A 20,473-nucleotide genomic window follows, 5' to 3' on the forward strand; every position below is an offset into this window, starting at 1 on the left:
GGTTGCACAACATACGTCAGTTCACGACGAACAAAGACGACGATTTTGCTGCACGCACCGTTTGTTGAAGACATGACAGCTTCGTACCCCGACAGTCTTATTGGTTTCGACGAATTGGGTTCACAAATGACGATGATTGGAAACACGTTGGTAAACACTAACTGACGAAAATCTGAAAGGCGTGATTTTGGTCCCCTGGCTTTTCGTTGAATGACGGAGGCAGCCTTGACTTCTGTACAAAATAATGAGGTGTGAGTAGCCATTTCCTAGAGGAGAGATTCAAGCACTGGGCTTAGGGCGTCCAATAATCCAAGTGCGCTTCGAGCAGATGGTGTCTTCATGTCTAGGAATATCACTCGGGTGGCTTCTATGAGGAAACGCAGCACCGAGATCACTTGACGATCAGTTTTAGGCAAATCTTCCATGGCTGGAGAAGACTCTGGTGTGGCCACAACCTGCAGAGGTTCCTTGGCAGAAGAGCGCGTCGGGAGCGTGGGCCATTCCTCCAGAGAAAGAGGCTTCTCTGTTTTTTTCGTAGAAGTGGTGGGCCCTTTCGCGGCGCTACTGGATGGAACCGCTATAGAGTGAGAAGTAGCGTTTCGGGAATGTGCCTTCTTTGAAGACTTTCGATGATGCCGACGTCGACGCCGACGCCAGACTTCTTCGGCTGCCTCCCTGTGTGTCGAGTTGTTTCGGGCCATTCGTCTGAGAACCGCGCGCTCCTTTTGGATTCGAGGACAGTCTTTCGACGAGGCAGCATGAGGACCGCTGCAGTTGGCGCACTTCAGAGTAGTCGCCCGACAGGCGTCTTCAGCATAAGGTTCAGCGCAGCGGGGACACAGTCGTACGTTGGGGCATACGCCCTTGACGTGTCCTAGCCTGAAGCACTGATGACATTGAAGTGGCTTTTGGATGAACGGTCGAACCAGATGTGGGAAATGTCCATCCTTAACGTGGGACGGTATGCAATCTCCCTTGAAAACCACTTTTACGCAGCGCGTATTTCCAAGGCGCCGCACTTTCGTAATGACAGTTCCCACGTTTGCAGGCTTGATGAGGGTAGACAAGTCAGCATTAGGAATGGCAGTGTCGATGTCATAAATTACACCGCCAATTGATTTATCATCCATCGGGATAAAGGGGCTCATTTTAATGCCGCCAAGCTCAGTCATTTGCTGCAGCTGTCCTAGCGCACTCACATCGTGCACGTCTACAGCGAGAATGTTCTTCCTTGGGTTTACTCGTACGTCCTTAATTTGATGTTACACCGCACATTCGAGAGCAACGGAAAGGGCTTGCCTGTTCAGAAGCCATAGGTTGCTTGATGGATCTTCGGACATGAAGATGATGACATGCGGCCAGCGCGCAGGTCATGACTGCACAGTCGCTGTGCTTCCAGGAGCTGATGCTGCTGTATTCGCCGTCCTTCTCTTCGCCCTCTTACCCCGGACAGGTATAAAGCTGTCATTGGATGTGTCGTCTTCCCACATAGAATAGAGATCGGTGTCCTCAGTGTCACAAGGAGAGCCAGCTGGCTTCCTTGTGGTTTACGGGTGTTAGGATCTGTGACCAGGCGGGCCTCTGGCATGCTCCACGGCCATCACCGCAAGACGGGGAGGCGCGGCGCCTCAAAAGACCGATAATTTCACTAAAAAATACAGAGCGCAGAAACAAGCGTTCTTCTAAACAGACACTTCTTCTTTCCCATGCCCGAAAAATATGACCTTGCATGTGCCAGGGTCACAGAATTTTTTCCATGTCCGAAAAATATCACAAATGGGCATGTGCCAGGGTCACAGAATTTTAGCAGTTTCCACTACTACGACGTGGCTTTCAATAACCCTGAGAATGAGTACAATGAGAGAGGAGGAGGAGGAGGAGGAGGAGGAGAAGGAGAAAGGAGCAAGAAACAGAGATAATAATATCTGGAGTTCAGACAGTGAGACGAGGTGAAGGAGGAGGGGAGAGATTGAAACAGGTATAAGGAAAAAAGTTATGGCTGAGAGAAGCTCGTAGTGAGGTGGAATTCGAACCCGCATACCCTCGATCAGAAAACGAACGTCCTAACTACTCGGCTATCCAGACACGCTAGAAGAGGGTAGCACTGCCTTGTATAGTAACGCGTAGCAAGGAATAAGAAAGAGAAATGAGCGACAGGAGAGATATTAATGGTGAGAGGAGGTAAAGGAGAGAGGCAGAGAAGTAAAAAAACGTATAAAACACAAAGAAATATTTGCGTCAAACGTTTGTGATGAGGCCGGATTTGCACCTGCATACTGCCCATTCGAAAACAAACGTCCTAACCACTCAGCTATTCGGGCATGCTAGAAGAGCACAGCACTGCCTTGTATAGCAACGCGTGGCATGCGATGGGAAAAGGTAAGGAGTTGAAGCAGATGTGGATGGTGAGAGGAGGTAAAGGGGGGAGGTAGAGACGGACATAAATGTACACAAAAAGAAAGAAAAAAATTCCCTAAAAAGTTTTCGATGTGGCTAGATTCGAACCCACATACCCTTAATCCGAAAGCGAATGTTCTAACCCCTCTGCCATCTAAGGCTGCTTACAGTCAAAGCATAGTCGTGTGAAGTAAGGCGCAGCCAGGAGTGAGAAAGGAAAATAGGCGGAATGAGAAGAGGTGTGGGTCCTAAACTACCTATCGCCACGCACACGCAAAAAAATGGCATTTCTTTGTGTCAGTGCTTGTTTGAAGCCGCGTTCAGCAATGGGTAACCTGAGAAATTAGGTTCATAATCAAGTAAAAGACCAATCAGCGCTACAACGAATACGACGGACGAGATTAAAAGAGGATATGTGTTGCTGTACTCGCAACTCGAACCCGTACAACATTACTTGGCGAGTCCCTACCAGGTGTTCAAAATCTTTTCTTTGTTGTGCATGTTCGCGAGGCCTGCTTGATTGGCAAGTTATAACCAGGCATTTTTTTTATTTATGGCATGATCGACTCGCTCGCTGGATTTCGTGCTGAACGGTTCTGCCCTTGCGATCTCCGACGACAACGCAGCTCTGACCGACGGGCTCGCCCTACGCCACCTCCTGACGCCGAAAAGAGCTCTCGCTTAGTGGTGCCCCGTCCTCAAGCTTATGGAACCATGGCCATCTTTCCTGTCCTTGTGCCTCTTCCTATATCTATACCTTTTATTCCTCCCTATCTTTTTTAATCCCTACTCCATCCCCTGCACATAACTGTGTAGGTGCCACCATAGAGAGTGACAGTAGTGGAACTTCGCTTATTTCTTCCTTTTCCCCTGTCAAAAGTCACTTATATATGGCATTATCAACCATTACGCCTGCTTAGGTCCCCACGCAGTCCTTTTAATTAAACTTGATTAACTGCATAAAAAAGTGCGAAACTAAATTTTCGTCAAAACTTGTCGTTGGGCTAGTTGGCGCACGTTTGCAGAGATGTACAAACCCAGTCACCGCTGGTATGACGTAAGTCTTTTCGTCTTCAGAAAATGCAGTCGTAAACCAAGAATCAGTCAAAAAAAAACAAGGTTGCTTTATTTTCCTAGCTAATTGTATGTTTTGGGTAGGAGGGTAAACATGTTCAAGATAGTTTTCGGAGGGCATGTTTGTTGTTTTCATATCAGTGAGCATGTGCAATAACGTTTAGTTGAAAACGTGTCAACAGGAGGCGCTTCTCTTTACCAAGCACGACACAGGGACCGCATTCTAAATCTCGCTGTCTTGTCCAAAGCAGAAGCCTTGATTTGCCTCTCATCTTGGGCAGGAGACCTCCATGGAGTCGTGGAACAATTCAGCGTCCGGGAGCAGCGGAAAAGACGAGTTGATGAAGGCCCTGCAGGTGTACCAAACGAAAGCCCGCGCCCACGTGGTGCTCGTGCCGGCGCTGCTGGTCACCAACGTGGGCTTCCTGGGTTCGCTGCGTCGGAACTCGCATCTGCTCGCCATCTACGTGGTGGCCGTGACACTGTTTGTGCTGCTTCCTTTCGCCATTCCCGCGCCCTGCATCAGCCCCGAAACGACGATTAAGCATGTGAGAGCTGCACCACGTGCCGTAGGCGTGCTCGGGCAAGGAATGGGAGCGATCCTCGCTGCCCCGTCCACCACCAAGTGTTGCCAAAGGCCCTGCAACAAATAACCATAGAATGTTTTCATTACAGGACTTTAATTAATTTAGGAAATTCTGGCCACAGGAAATTCATCCGTGAAGGACGAGCCGAGGGACACTACAGAGCGAAACTATTTGCACATTAGTTAATTTCAACTTCATAATCTGGAAAACACTATTCTTCTTATACCGCGACGCGAGCAAGCCGGAAAAGTGCGGGAAAAGAAAATGCGGGTCGTGACGTCATCATGAGAGTCTCTCACAAAAAGCCGTGACGTAGGAAATCTGGAGGGCGTCTACTGTGTCCTACCGAACTTCCAATATATAAAAAAAGAAGTACATTGCAATCTGTTGGTGCTATAGAGCTAGCGTACAAAAGCTGAGAAAATTTCATCGAGCCGATGCCGCGAAAATATCAAAAATACATTTTGATGTTTCTTATGTCACGCACAGCAGATATTTTGGCGCAAAATTTAAAAGTGAAACTTCAACCTTGCATTCTGTCCGCTAATAATGAACTTATGGTAGGGAAGCATATGGGATTCTCAGACTGCACTTTGCTAATCTAAACGAAGTCATCGTTCCCTTTTAATTTCTCTAACGCTGTAATTGCTCCCTTCTTTCACCCCGGCGATGGCGCTGCAAGCCAAGCAGGCAGGGATGGCACAGGGGAAAGAAATTACGTCGCGGGCGCGTCATGACCTTGAGAACTTCGAACGTGCGGCTTACTTTCAGCGTGATCGCGAGCGCGTGGAGACCTCGGTAACTACGCGCCTCACGACGCTGACGTCAGCCAATGGTCGTAAATTTGGGTACATGGCGTGGTCACGTGGGTATATGGCATCGCTCGAAAAAAATGAGGGAACAATTTTTAGCGGACCTTTAGGATTGACTGTTAATTCATGGGTTTCACTACAATGTTTGGATCGTGTTCTCAGGAGCCCCGAGAGCGTTTTTGGTCATGCCACGAAAGGGTTGCAGGGCCCATTTAAGTTGCATTTCAAAAAGTGTTTATTCTGCACTTTCATCCTTGTAAGCCCGGGGCATAGAGTTTTCTATAAATGTTCTAGAGGGAACTGTGGAGCTAGTGCCTATGGGAGCATCAACGCACTTTGCTTCAGCCACCATGAGAATCATGGGTAGTAGACAGATTTGTCTAAGCTTCGTACTTCTGGCTGCGTTTGGCTCCGTGTTGCCTGAATCCACTTTGCCGCAAATATTAGGCAAAAGTTACGTCGTTACGCTTCACCATAGTGAACGTTTTTTTTTTTGCCTAACCATGCAGTTCAAATCGGCACAAGCAGTTCACATTGGTCCGTTTTTTATTACTTGAAGCAAAATCAAAGCGCAGCAAGAAGCTAAGCTGAAAGTGCGTCTGAAGCCCGCAAACATGACCGCAATCCGTGTACCCCTCATCATTACCGTGCAGTAGCGTACCAAGGAGTTAACCCACCAGGCCCGTGCACCCCCCCTCACAGCCTAAGTTTTTTCGCGGGCACACAGAGCGAAAAATGAACATTTCAAGGATATGCGCCTTCCCCCCACCCCCTTGAAAACAAGGTGTCCATCTCTATTCCGAAAGAGATATCTGCTTACGCTCCTGTTCCCATTGCGGCTGAATGATCACAGTGCCAGTTTACACTAGTAAATATTGTAAGACTCCCTATGACATGGAGAACCAAAGGCAGGTCGTTGTCGGAATTACGTCATTGCCATAGTTTTTTTTTGCCACCTTTGCACTAGCGTGTGTACGGCGAAGCTCATTTTATTTCGGACTCTCCTAACAGGACGAAGGGGGAGGGGGGTGCTCTGCGGCACAGCTTGCCCCCCCCCCCCTTCGACATGATGGCGAAAGCTACGCACACGTAATCCACATGCACTCTGCTTGTCCTAGATGGTTGCTTCTGAAGTACAACTTATGCGGTACAAGGAATATTTATTGTTTCTGAAAATCAAGTGCAACAGGTCAGTGGTGCAAGTAATTGCCGAAGCCAAAATTGTAGCTGGCGATCAGGGGTGCATAGCCAGATCGGGGGGTGGGAAGGAGAGATTAAACAATGCGTACATATTATATGGAAATATATTACCAACTAGCCCAGCTATCGATTGTTCTACCATCTCAATTTTCTGCTCTCATTGTAGTAATACCAATGTTAAAAAGGCCTTCTCTCTGACGGAGCGAATTTGTTTGGTCTGAGAAAAATTAAAACAGAATAATTCGAATCCTGCAAGCTGGTTGTTTAAAACTTATTAAGGGCAAAAAAAAGCCTTTACTTGTTCTTAGATATCGCGATTCGCCCGCTTACTTTTTTCAGGAATTCTATCGTCGATGTGGTTTCTGATATGTGATGTCCTCCTCCTCACAGCTGCGCCCGCAGTACGTCTCTTCCTTCGTGGAGGTGGTGCTGGTCGGGGACTTGACACCGTTGTGGACGTGGACGTCCTGGTCGCGCCCGGTGCTCGTGATCACCATAATCAGCGCCGCGAAGCTGTACGAAGCCACAAGCAGGGCCGAACACGTACAGGACCAGTTGGCGCAGGCCGGTTGACCCGGGAATGCTCTCCGCTTGGACTGCACTAGAGGCTGAGTTCCCCGCGATGCCAGGACGGTGCGTATGTGTCGAGTGCCAAAGACGACGCCGCCATATGGACGGATCCTATAAGGACGAGGCAGGCGTCGTATTACTTTTCTTATTGTTCAGTCACGCAATACAATGTTCCCTTTTTTTTCTTCGTTTCTTTGTCAATTGAGTACACGTTGCTGATGAGTTTCACAAAATACCGCCAGCCTGGCTGCTACGAAAGGCATAGAGTAACTGCGTATGGAGTTACACCTCTAGGCACTAGAGTTGTGCATACGCCTACCGAACGCCGTTTACAGCCATGCAATGTTACGTTGAAGCTGTGGCTGATTATTCTATTTCTCGACGCCGCCACCGCTGCAGCGGAATGTATTGACACTAGTCATCGGCATTCGAGTCGGCGGCAACAACTTCCCTTGACAGCATTGCAGTGCCTAGACATCTTAGAAAATCTTAACAGAACAGCTCTTTGGAAGCTGCAGAACCAAACCACGTGCCATCTGCTGCGTCATAAAATAGCACTGAGCGTTACTGACGGCTTTCTAATTCGCGTTGGTGATATAAATACCGCTCTCTTTGTTATGAGACTCGAAAATTTGAGGAAAGACGCAATTTGAATGCGGTCATTCTTCACACTGAATGACCGCAATGACCGTGCGTGCGCGTATGCACCAGGGGCGGCGCCAGGATGTTTTTACCGGGGGGGGGGGGCAACCACGAAAAGTGAGTTCCTCCGGGGGGGGGAGGGGAGGGGGCAAGCTAGCTCTGCTCCTACTAGGTTTTCAATATATGCTTCCGGGCAATTGAGTGGGCATAGGGGGGGGGGCAGGCGAGAAATTTGGGGGGCTCCAGCCCACCCTTGCCCCTGGTATGCGCGTGCCGTAGTGGAGGGCTTCGGAAATTTCGACCACCTGGGGTTCTTTAACGTGCACCCTAATATGAGCACACGAGCCTACAGCATTTCTGCCTCCATCGAAAATGCTGCCGCCGCAGCCGTGATTGGAACCCGCGACCTGCGGGTCACCAGCCATGTACCTTAGCCACTAAACCACCACGGCTGGGCAGGAACCGTGCCCAACTTGTCACTTTATTCCTCGTGGCTGAAGTGTAGCGGTGGCTGCCAGGGTCCGTAAAGCCAGGCGCGTGAACTCGTTCTCTTAACGCGCAACTCGAGCTTTTCATGAGCTGCGCTGGAGGCGTGGTGCTGTGGCTATGAAATGATGATCGTGATGATGCAACAACAGATTACTCCCCCCCCCCCTACACACAGAAATGAACCACGGATAAAAACAATGAGAGCACGAATACAAAAGTGTGCAGGTCGAGAAGCTAAAGAGTCAGCGAGCAAACCAGCTCGTCAACGGGAAGGAGCTATCGGCAACCAGTGTGCCTCTGGTGGGCTACACTGGGAAAAGTGCAGAGGTCGAAGGAGACTCCAAGACCCTGTGGTCACAGACAGGCGGGCACCATAGTAACCTAGTGGTATCACTCGAGAGCCCACCCCGTGTCGGGAACGCTCGCTGCAGGCAAAGGTGGTTGGTTGGTGGTGGAGCCGTGTGAAGGCGCTGATGAGGCATAGCCGGTGATGAAGCCGAGACGGTGCAATGCATCGAAGCGGAGCCAGGACGACCGAGTACTGAAGTGCAAGTGCCGCGGCGGGGCCTCCGTCAGCGCACAGGGCGCCGACCTGGCTTCCGACAAGTAGTGGGCTGGTCGTGCTCGTTTGGACGTCGTCGTCGATAGAACACCGGCGTCAGCGTTTCGTTCCGGCTGGCGTGCCGGCAGGGGTGGTCCAGTCGATAAACGCAAAAACGCCGTGCCTGAATAACGGCGCCGCGTGCTCTACGCGTAGTCATGCGCACGATAAGTGGTTGGCCATTGCGTCGGGCAGACCTAGTAGGCGCTTGCGCCGTCTTGAAGGCCATGGCTGCAACGCACGACTGCATAGCAGGACGCTTGAAAAGGGGACGTTCTGTTTTACGGCGAACGCGATGATTTCTTCTGTGCGCTGTCAAGTGTGGTAGACAGGCACTAGGATTGGGCGTCGTCGCTCGTGTCACCAACGAGCCCGCGTTGCGGACTGACGTCTGGTATGTCCATCCAGCGTTAAAGGCTCCGAGGGATGGTTGTGGAGCCCAGAAGTCGTGGCCTGGAGTTGAATGGCGTGCCCGTGCTCGTGGCAGCAGCCTGGTGGTTGTCCGCCTGCATGGGTGGTACAAAACGTGCGGTCTGTCCGGCAGCATCCCGGAAGTTCGGTCGTTGCATGTCACGGGCAGGAACATCAGCTGCGGGAGACGTTGAGGTAGGTGATAGTGGCTGCTTGCAAGACGTACGGCGCGTTAAGGCCGGTTGAGAGTCATCTTCGGACACCGTCGACGGCGATGCCTCCGCGATTAGGGGGCGAATAGCAGGCACGACGATGTCCGTTGTTGCGGCAGGCTCCAAGGCGTGCGGCGAGGTTGCCGTCGTGAAGACTGACCTGCCTGAGTTGTCTGGGGTGTAAGACGACGTGCAGGTGGCAAGCACGAGTGACGGACCTGCGTTCGCAGGCTCCAAGGGGACGCCCCTCTCGGTGCTGAGACCAGTCGAAATGGGAGCGTCGTCTATCTGGTCGTCGTGCTCAGGTGCAGATTTGGATGTTCGTGCGACTGGATCTGAGGTAGGGGGAGTCGTAGCAGGGGTAGCGTGGTCGCGGTCAATGGATGGTTGCGGGCGGTTGGTAGTGCGCGCTGCGACGCAGTGGCGACAATTCGCGAGACCCTGGAAACGGGCGGTACGTGAGGACGTAGCAGGTGAGCAGCGCAGTGAAGATGGCGTCCTATGGCGGCGGGCTTGCGGTCGATTTTGCAGCAAGTTGGCGAAACTCAAGCGGCAGCGCATCCAGCAAGATGACGTGCATAAGCGGCAAGTCCGCGACGCCAATCAATGCGAGAACGGCGTCGAATCACATGAGCCATGCATGGGGTAAGGTGGGGTGGAACGGCGGGACTGGCGGGCAGAGTTGCGGAAGCATGGTAGCCGGTAGCTCGTCGAAGGGCGTGTCCTTCAGGTCACCGTAGCGTGGACGGTACAGAGAGGCCCGAGACGACGACGTCGAAGGCGGCCCACGGAGCCGTACCAAACTAGCCACTTTATACATAGGGACTGAAGTGGAGCAACGGCGGCTGCCAGCTTGTTTCTTCGTTTGTTTGTAGCCTCTAATCTACGGCTCATACCCGCTCTGGGGGATGGGCCAAGAGAACATGTAGTGTCATATGGACCATTGCTTCACTATTGCTCACAACAAAAAAAGGAAAAAGAAAGTTGTAGAATGAAGACAGTATATTAAGAAAACCAAGATTTTGAGAGTGAGAAAATAAACATCAACAAGAAAATAGACACTAATAACTACACCTTGATTTTGGTAGCCGACCAGACAGCTAGTTTTGCCAAACTCGATTAATTTGGTATGTCGCGGATTTATCCACATTTCGAAAATTACTTTTCGAGCATCCGTCAAGCCTTTTCTTTGCTTTGCTTTCCTAGATACATGGCACGTACCCACTTAGGGGGCTTCGCCAAGAATGCAACGTAGAAACCACCGAGAACGGGGCCCCACTCAGCGAGAGCTCTTGTCGGCGTCAGGAGATGGCGTAGGGCGAGCCCAGTCGACCATAGCTGCGCTGTCGTCGGAGGTCGCGGGGGCACAACCGGTCGGAATGAAATACCGCGAGTGGGTTGCCCATCATAAGTTATTTAAGGTACGCTATGAAATTTAAAAGCAAAAATAGAGAGCAATAGTACAATAGTAGTTTTGCCAAACTCGATTAATTTGGTATGTCGCGGATTTATCCACATTTCGAAAATTACTTTTCGAGCATCCGTCAAGCCTTTTCTTTGCTTTGCTTTCCTAGATACATGGCACGTACCCACTTAGGGGGCTTCGCCAAGAATGCAACGTAGAAACCACCGAGAACGGGGCCCCACTCAGCGAGAGCTCTTGTCGGCGTCAGGAGATGGCGTAGGGCGAGCCCAGTCGACCATAGCTGCGCTGTCGTCGGAGGTCGCGGGGGCACAACCGGTCGGAATGAAATACCGCGAGTGGGTTGCCCATCATAAGTTATTTAAGGTACGCTATGAAATTTAAAAGCAAAAATAGAGAGCAATAGTACATAAAATAGTGAATTTAACTACAAGTAATATGCTTTTCAGCTTGTATTCCAGACTGCCGTAATAACCTGAAGGGAATAATTCTGAAAACTCACGTTTTAACTTAACAAAATAACGAATACTTTTAAGTACGAGAATAAAATGATACTCGTAGTTATAATAAAATTGCACTCTGCATCAAACGCTTCCTTGTGGCAGTATCCCAAACCTGAGGCACCGAAGCTTAAAACATTTTTCTCCGATAGTTCAAGCCTATTTTTGTAAAAGGGATAATTATATGTCAAGTTCTGATACGAGAATATATTGCACATGACAAAAAGTAATGTGCGATATTTTACAGTTTTCCGCAGAATTAACAGAGTGGTGATCTCATCAGACCAACCCTGAAGCAATAAAAGATTAATGGGGGCACACGACATCGAAATCTGGTGATCACCACTTGTGATTGTCGAGAATGGCTCCACTGCGATTTCCACGGATATTTTAGGTGATTATATTCCGTCCAAATGGCGCATGAACTCGCTCTCTTCTCTCGCAGCTCGAGCTATGCAAGAGCTTCGCGGGAGGCGCGGGGCTGTGGCTATGAAATGATGATGATCATCATGATCATCATCATGATAAATGGCGATGATGAGGACGCTTAATGAAGTTCGAAAATATTCCGCATCGTTTTCACGTGCTCTTGCTTTAAACACGCTATCCATTACGCAGGCAGCAGCCCAATTCAAAAGTTTCACAAAAACAAGCCAATTCCAACTTTATCGATTACATTGTAGTCATCCACAGTTTGAGCTTCTTGAATCACATCATAAGTGTGTGTGAGTGATTTTAAATGAACAGAAGAGAAAAGTGAGCCCCGTAATTGACTCTCAGGGGGAGGACACCTCAACAGTAGCTCACGAGGGGTGGGGTGAGATTAAAAAGATAGGATAAAAAAGTAAAGAAATAGAGAGACAGAGGAAGAGCGCGCCACAGAAAACGACGGAAGTAAGGGGGAGATAGGAAAGATGGACACGGTCGCAGGAGTCCGAGGACGGGGCCTCACTCAGCGAGAGCTCTTGTCGGCGGCGTCAGGAGATGGCGTAGGGCGAGCCCAGTCGGTCATAACTGCGCTGTCGTCGGAGATCGCGGGGGCACAACCGGTTGGAATGAAATACAGCGAGCGGGTTCCCCATCATAAGTCATACAATAAAGAAAGTATGCACTAAATGGTTCAAGTGCGAGCTAGGGACCGCATATCGTAATCACGTAAGGTGCGCCTGCCATTTGCTTGTGCGAGAAAGTTCAGCTTTATTTCTTCCGTTCACACCTTAAGTACTTTTTGACCTCTACTCTTTACATTAGGCATTTTCAAGATTAAAAGTTTGTCGTCCGTTCAAAATACGGCGTCTACTGAACAGTGGTTTAAGAATCTTTGTCTAAATTTGGCGGGAGGTGGGGGGTGGGGGGAGTCAGGTGTTTAAGTGAAAACCAGCGAAACTACTGTGACCTTGCAAGAAAAAATAACAAGCTACTTTATTTGTGGCGAATGCTTCAGTACTAAACTGCATAACCCAGCGTAGCGTTACCCTTACCGAAAGCGTGTGGCAAACATATGTTCTTCCACCGGACGGCTTCATGCTTTCTCATAGTAGAGCAATATGTAGTCTAAATCGTTAACCTATTTTTCTAAACACCTATCGACGGACAGTGCTCTCCCATAGTAGAGTACCAAGTACTCTAAATCGTTAACCGTTTTTCCTATACACACGACGAAGTTAATGAACTCGTTGAACGTGCGAAGAAAACTCTCCTTCTCAATCATTGCGACAACCTCTGAGGGGGCTGCAGTGAATTTTTTGTTGATGCGGCCTCATCAAGTGTGAGGCCCAAAGAATGGCTTAAGCTCTGCCATAGTTGAATACTGTGTAGTCGAAACCGTTAAACACACATGCATCTATGTGTTCGTAGAATTTTAAGACGAAATAAAGTGTTTCTAAACACTGGCAATGCCGTGAACTTGTCACTCGTTTTCCGTCGGCAGTACACACTCCCACCTCACTTATGGCCAATGCTGTTGATCTTGTAGGCGCAATTATCGTCAACAGAGCCTCATCAAGTGTCAGGCCCACGGGATGGCTTTGAAATTAGGGAAAGCTTAGTGCACTCCCACAGTTGTGTACGTATCGCTCTAAAGCGTCAACCATTTTAGGAGCGAATCTCCTTTTAGTACAACCTTGTCCCGCGTCAGTCAGTATAATAGATGGCGCTGTCTCATACAAGCACATACAAACTGCACTTGAGTGAGGATAATCTCTATGGCACTGTACCGCTACTCTACGATTAGCTGTTGCCCTGGCTGTGTCTGGGTGCTCGGGAACAAGTGCCTCTCTGTATCCTGGATCGTCGCCGTAAGTATCGGAGCGTCGGTTGAGCATGAACGAAGCGGAGCAGCGGGACGCCAGGGCCACGGCGGCTTGTGCTCGTCGCCAGAGAGACTAACAGACTGGCAGACAGAGGGACGCATGGACGGACGGATGGATAGACGAACGCACAGACAAAAATAATAAAAATAAAATGAATAGGAAGAAAATTGTAATAAAACGAGATGAATAAAAATAGAAAAAGAACGGGATAAACGACAAAGGATAAAAGGGAAGTAAAGGAAAAGGAACGACCTGGGACCGCGGTACCTGCGGGTACTGTGTCCCTTCTGACACAGCACCCGACTACTAATATGAGGAAGGCAGTGCACAGTCGGTACTTCCAAGATGAAAGTTGAATTGGCCGGACTTGTGGCTGATAAACGGAAAACCAGATTACAGCATCGCCCATTCGCACCGATAGTGACGAACTGAGTGTCGGCCATCGATCACTTGACCAGCTCTGAAGCGCGTCGGCATTTATACAGGTGCGGTCGACTTTTGAAGTGTTAACGCTAGCGCCCACTTGAGTTCTAGAAAGTTCTAACGTTCGTGTTGCACGCGTAATCGCATCGGAATGTTCTATGATTATCTCGATGGATCTAGGTCATTCGACACACCTGGCGCAAGACATTACACAGTGTAACGGGACGATCAATAAAGAAAAAAAGTGTAACAGGACAATAACGAAACTTTAGGAAGGAATCTGGCACTATACTGTACATTGCATCTTGCGCTGTTGGTTAAAATGCTCTGAATATATCAATTATAGAAGCACTGCACACGCGTTTCACGAGAACTCTTTTGTGAGTGTGCGCCAGTATAACAAGGATCATCGTCATCATTAGAAATTTCATTGGGCCCTTCAGCGTAGTGTGGAGGTGTGTCACGGTGCCAAGCTTCTCTATGGCGTGCCTGGGTAACCGGGTGGCAAGGACACGCGCATTTGGATCATGCGCACGCGCGTTCAGACTCCACCTTGCCAAGATACTTTCCTCGGCGAAAATATGTTTTTCTCTCTTTCTGTACGCCTGCCGTACCATCTCTCTTTGTACTCGTTAGGTCACTTCGATTTGGCTTGCACTGCCTGCACTAGTTCTGAAAAGTGTCACAGGACGCGGCGTGTATTGATGGCGTTGTTTACCAAAGCACTGCCGCGATGGCTGTCTTCATGCCATAAAAACTGAAACGAGTTTGACTCAACTATTTTCGCACGCGTGCCCTGAACCCCACACAGTGTCGTCTGCTCCAATCTTGAGGGACGAAGGGGCGCACGCCATGCTGCACCTTTTTGCACCTCCTCTTGAGCAAGTGCAGGCCGGCCGAGAACTCGTGCAGCACTACGCTTGTGCCGCCACAAAACGAGGAAGCCAGTGCAGAGCTTGCGCGGGGCACCAGCAAATAGAGGAGAAATGTGCTGTACCCGTTGAACTGGTGCCGCCAGTGCAGCCAAATCGAAGTGACCTGTTCTGTCACCCATGAGAGTTATTGCATCTCGCGCTGGAAAAATTCGCACGCCTGTTCGGAGAGCGAATCGGAAGATGATGACGATGACGAAGAAGAAGAAGAGAACGAATCGCGTGACGGCATCATCATTATTATCATAATATTAATATTATTAATATTCTAAATAATATTATTTTTACTTATGACACGTGGTCGATTTCAACTTGATAAACTGTGCTGTAATACTAAATACCATTGATTATACACGCAAATTTCGATTAGCAATTTTGGCGACGCTTTCACTCACAATGCAGATTTCACTGTTGAATACAATGCTCTAATTAAAACAAAAAGAGAAAGAAGAAGCACTGCACGCACGCGGTGCACGGGTACCAGGTCATCGTGGCATATATCTCAATGAGATGGCATATGCACTAGCCACAGTATCTCTTAGCGGTCCCATTATCCCGATTTTGCCTGATACGGCTTACGCGACAGCAATAAGGTTTAGAAACCTCTGTTTGCGTGAATACGACTGCTACTCATTGGATAAATATCGAGACTTCGCACATCTAAGATGCCGCTGGAATAGACAGTGGTGTGCAACACGGCACTTGGAAGTTACTTTTACAAGATTGCGTTGCAGAATTCCTCAACTGAATTATTATTTGCATAAAGTTGGTCTAAAGGCGTCACCTTTATGTCAGACTTGCCAAAAAACGGAAACGATAGATCACTTCTTTTTGTTCTGTCGCCGGTATTCTCATCAGCGGAAAAGATACCTGGTAGCTCCACTTGAAAAATTGGGATTAGAATTAAATGTGGCAGTAATTTTGTCGTTTGGCAGCATTAAATTCGGTTATAGCCACAGGGACGTCTGCTCTGCGGTATTTGAATACATAATTGAAACAAAGCGATTGCCATGTTAATCTGCCTATATATATATATATATATATATATATATATACATATATATATATACATACATATATATACATATATATATATACATACATACATATACATATATATATATACATACATACATATACATATATATATATACATACATACATATACATATATATATATACATACATACATATACATATATATATATACATACATACATATACATATATATATATATACATACATATATATACATATATATATATACATACATACATATACATATATATATATACATACATATATATACATATATATATATACATACATACATATACATATATATATATATATATATATATATATATATATATATATATATATATATATATATATATATATATATATATATATATATATATATATATAGACCCACCATTACCTCTGTCTCAAATCGCATCTGATGGCCTGCATCGCTCCCCGCTCAGATATACTCCTTTTTCGATTTTCGGCTTTCCTTTCTATATTTTTTTAGCCCAAAATTACGTTTTCTTTGAAAAACCATTAGCCTTTTAGTTAAGATCCTGCCGCCCGGTTCTTGGCCGATCCCCCTTTGTGGGTGTGCGCCAGAGTGTCAAGGATCATCATCATCATCATCATCATCAGCACGAGAACAGAACGCAAAGAATTAAGAATTTCATTTGGCCTGTCAGCGTGGATTTGTGCCACAGTGCCAAGATTCTGCTCCAGTCTGCTTTACTCAGCCAGTTGCAGTGGCTCAATCCAGCTGGCTGTTCAACCCGGACATTCGCCGCTGTTCCACCGAAGCCGTCCTCGGGGGCCCAGTTGCCTGTGAGTGGCAACGCTGAGGAGCACACCGAGCTCTTCGGGATCAAAGGCTGACGTGGGATCAAGGCCTGGAGACACCACCTCATGGCAAAGAAACGAATGGGGGCCAACCACGGTTCACCAGAGGTCGGGCGAGCGAAGCGCCAGGCTGCTGCTGACGACAATGCCGCTGGCCCTTCCAACGAGGCTCCGACAGGCAAACGTCCGCGCGGTCGACCACCCAGGGGCCTCCCGGTGAAGCCGCTAACTCCTAAGCCCATCGCTGCAGCGGCGGCTGGAAAGTTGCGGAAGGCAACGCAGCCCGCGAGTCAGAACCCTTCCACCAGCGAGGCAGCCACAACGAAAGACCCGAGAGTGAGCCGCAGGAAGCGCTCCAGAAGCTCCTCCCCGTGTAGCACCACGAAGCGGGGAGCGAGGCTCAATAACGTCGCAGCGCCAAGAAAAAGGTGAGCCGTAAAGGGTGAGGCGTTCGCCGTGGCGGACGCGCGCGTAAGGTCCAAAGCAGTGCTCGGCCACGCGGTCGGAACAAACCCAAAGAAGACAGGCACAGCAAGAACAACCACCGTTCAGGAGCTCGACTGAGTGTGCGCTGGAAGAGCGGCAAGAAGCGTCGCCACGCCCACAGTCGTGCGTCCGAGGGCCATGCTGGGAGGCGTGTGAAGGCAAGCAGGGCTCCGAGCAGCGCAGGCGATGGTCGGCCAGACTCGCAACTGCCTGAAGAGAAAGTATATGAAAGTCGAAGCAGTTATTAGATTCGAGGCTTAATTTATGACTGATGCTTAGAGTATAGCTAAGCGAAATGAACAATTTGCATTTCTTCCTGCACGTTGTCAGATAAAGTGGCCCCTATAAACCCCAATTATTCCCTAATGTGCGCTGTGATGTTGTTCATTCGCTGCTGAAATTGCATGGAAGATGCGATTATTATTATACTTCACCAGTTTAGATTCATTTGCTCAACCTGAAATCCCACAATCTAGATTTTTCAATTTTTTAGCTGATTCTGCGTATAAGATAAGAATAAGAAACATGCAAAAAGAAGGTGACTGCGGTGTAATGCTTTTATTTAGCGAAACAAAGTAACGCTAAAGATACCTACAAACGTGCCCGCAGAAGAGACATCAATGTTAGATGCAACTGCTTGTTTACATTTGCGTAACGATGCCTACAGAAACATGGGAATTTCAGAAGCGGTAAGCTGATGCAGCGCTTCTGTACATGAGCATGGTAGTCCTGGACAGCGTTAATTATATACTCCGACTTCAGTGGAGGGCGCTTAAGTGTAACTGACGGTTATAAGGCTTGCGACTGTATCAATGGAGTACATGTGTAATGTTCATAAACTCAGATGAGCAGCCATTCAACAAGAATCTACGTTTAACTAGCGTTACGCCTGCATCTAATGGAACTTCTTCCAATGCAGTTCCGAGACCTCGTGTGGCTCTGTGGCAGAATACTTCATTGGCACGCAGAATGCTCAAGTTCAATTTCTGCTAAGACTATAACTTTCGTTAAATTCAAAACTTTTCTAGGCGTACTGCAAGAAGTCTTTAGCGTGTCCACGTATATAATATCAGGAAGTTCGTCGTGAATGATAAAAATGGCGAACATTGAAACAGTTCAAGACACTGTCGGCGAGTTCTGCATAGCTAATATTGTCTTTTCTGTTCCTTGTTCCCTCTTCTGAACTGATTTGGCCCGCCCTACGCAGGATGTCACACTAACAAGTCCAGCAACTGACTAACTTGGAGTCTGTTTCTCTCTCATTCTTGAAATTGTTTCTCTCGCCTTCAGGCTTCTCTCGCTTTCTATCTATTTCTCCCCTTCTCATCCCTTCTTTCTAACTGTTCCTCTATGTCCATTTTTTATTTCCCTTTTTCGTTTTCCCACCTTCCTTTTCCTCCTCCGCACTCTAATTTATTTTACTAACCACGTGTCTATACTACACAATACAAAGATATATGCTATGTCTTGGTAGTGTACCAGGCAACGGAGTCGTGAGGACACTCACCTTCGAATTGTGGGTACGCGAGTTAGAATTACGCCTTGCCAGGATACTCTTCTGGCAAAAATTTCTCTTTCTATTCATATTTCAGCTTTTCCCCTCTCTTTTTCTGTACTGGTTCTCTCACCCATCAGAGTTATTGAATCTCGCGCTGGAAAAATTGGTGGGCGTGTTCTGAGAGCGGATCAGGAAACGGATGATGAAGTAGACGCCTGCATATAACAATGAAAAAAACTTTGTATCTGCGACACATTGCAAACTACGATAGTAAAATATTCGCTATAATAGATACCGTCTAATATATAGATAACACTATTTATCAGCAACCTTGGTAATGCTCTTACTTACACTAGAGATGGCGCTCTTCAAATAAATGCACTAGGTATATCTGGGAGACGAGGAAGAGTTATTGCACGCACGCGGTGCTCGTGAAGCAAACGCGATCCATTGAGAATTCGATTTGGCTTGTCGGTGTAAATGTGTGGCACGGTCCCAAGGTCTGCTCTGCTCTGCTCAGCCAGTGGCAGGGACTCAGGCCAACTGGCTGCTAAATACGGGCTTTCGCCGCTGTCCCACAAAAGCCGTCCTCGGGAGCCCACCTGCCGGCCAGCGGCAACTCTCAAGAGCACGGCGAGCACTTCAAGATCGAGGACAGACGTAAAATCGAGAGCTGGAGACAAGACACCATGGTGAAAAAAACGGGCAGATGCCACCCATGGTCCGCTGAAAATCGGGAGAGCGAAACACTAGGCTGCTCCTGATGACAATGCCGCTGACCCTTCCGACGAGGCTTCGACATTCGAGCGCACAGGCGGTGGACCACACATGGGCGTGTCATTGGAGCCGATAGCGCGCATCACTTCCACGGCCGCTGGAGTGTTGCGAAAATGAACGGACGCAACACAGCCCGCGACTGTGAAGATGTCCACCATCAAGGCAGCCACAAATAAATCCACGAGGGTAAGCTCCTCCCCGACCAGCACCAACAACACAGGAAGCGAGGCTCTTAATCGTCGCAGCGCCATGAGGAAGAAGAGCCGCGGCAGGTCCAGGTGCTTGTCCCGAAGTCGACATAGCAGTCGCGCTCGTGAAGCTCCAAGTCGCGGAAGCTCGGCTACGAGGTCGGAATAAAGCCGCAGAAGAAAGATAAGGCCCACCAAGAACCTTTGCCATGGTTAGCCAAGAAGCTCTTTATCGGCTACAAGCGCGCAATAGAAGCGTGGCTAGAAGCTTCGCCACGCCCATAGTCTTTCACCCTGGAAGCCAGGGAGGAAGGGGCGTGTTGGCGAGGAAGGGTCCGGGCAGCGGTTCAACTGATATGGGAGGTTTACGAGTGTCGGTGAAACTTCCAAGAGCTTGAAGAGGCAGCAGGAGGCAGCTGAAAGATTTGAAATATAGCTTCAATGGGACTGATCAAGGTACGCCTACCGCAGCATTCAGCAAAATGAACAATTTGTATTTACCTCCAAACATTTATTTACCTCCACAATTTTTTTAGATAAAGTGGCCCCTGTATGGTCCAACTGTTGTCTAAAGGGTGATATAAATGATTTGGAAATGACGTGACAAATCGTAACCTTTGTCACGCCAGCCCCACATCATTTTAGTGCAGCAAAGCTGGTTTGTATAAGAAATTTACATAGGGCGACATAGTCTGATAAATATAAGGTGAATATCTTATAGGCTATGTGTGAAATTGTATATGATGTAATACGTAAAAAAGTTTTCAGAAACGTTCCAAGATCGTACTGAGAAAGTGGGTAGCGGGCCTTAAAAGGGCCCTGCAACACATTTAGAGCATGGTCGGAAAACGCTGCCGATCGGTAGTAGAGGCTCCCGACAACATGTGAGCCAAATATTATAGCACAACACGCGGCCTGGAATTCACAATACATTATGTAAGTCGGCTTAAAATTACTTTCTCTGCTCTCTACAAATCACGCAATATGCCCAAAAATTACACGTAGCAAGCATATCTGGCAACCATTGGCTGATTTGAACATGGTGCGCTCGCTCGTTACAGAGATCGCCGCG

The 20,473-nt window shown here is 48.2% G+C and overlaps 1 protein-coding gene across 1 annotated transcript in view; it reads right to left on the bottom strand.

Moving 5' to 3' along the window:
* Positions 1–3,495: 3,495 nt before the first annotated feature.
* Positions 3,496–20,473, bottom strand: part of LOC142817284 (uncharacterized) — a 31,127-nt gene continuing 14,149 nt past the window's right edge. Inside the window, exons 2-3 of the mRNA XM_075894341.1 lie at positions 6,401–6,751; positions 3,496–4,111 (exon numbers count right to left, since the gene is read on the bottom strand). Of these exons, the coding sequence (XP_075750456.1) occupies positions 6,415–6,751 (337 nt within the window). The 3' untranslated portion in view covers positions 3,496–4,111; positions 6,401–6,414. The remainder of the gene's footprint in view (positions 4,112–6,400; positions 6,752–20,473) is intronic.

The sequence above is a fragment of the Rhipicephalus microplus genome, chromosome 5 (assembly GCF_043290135.1).
Source record: "Rhipicephalus microplus isolate Deutch F79 chromosome 5, USDA_Rmic, whole genome shotgun sequence".
Taxonomy (NCBI): Eukaryota; Metazoa; Arthropoda; class Arachnida; order Ixodida; family Ixodidae; genus Rhipicephalus; species Rhipicephalus microplus.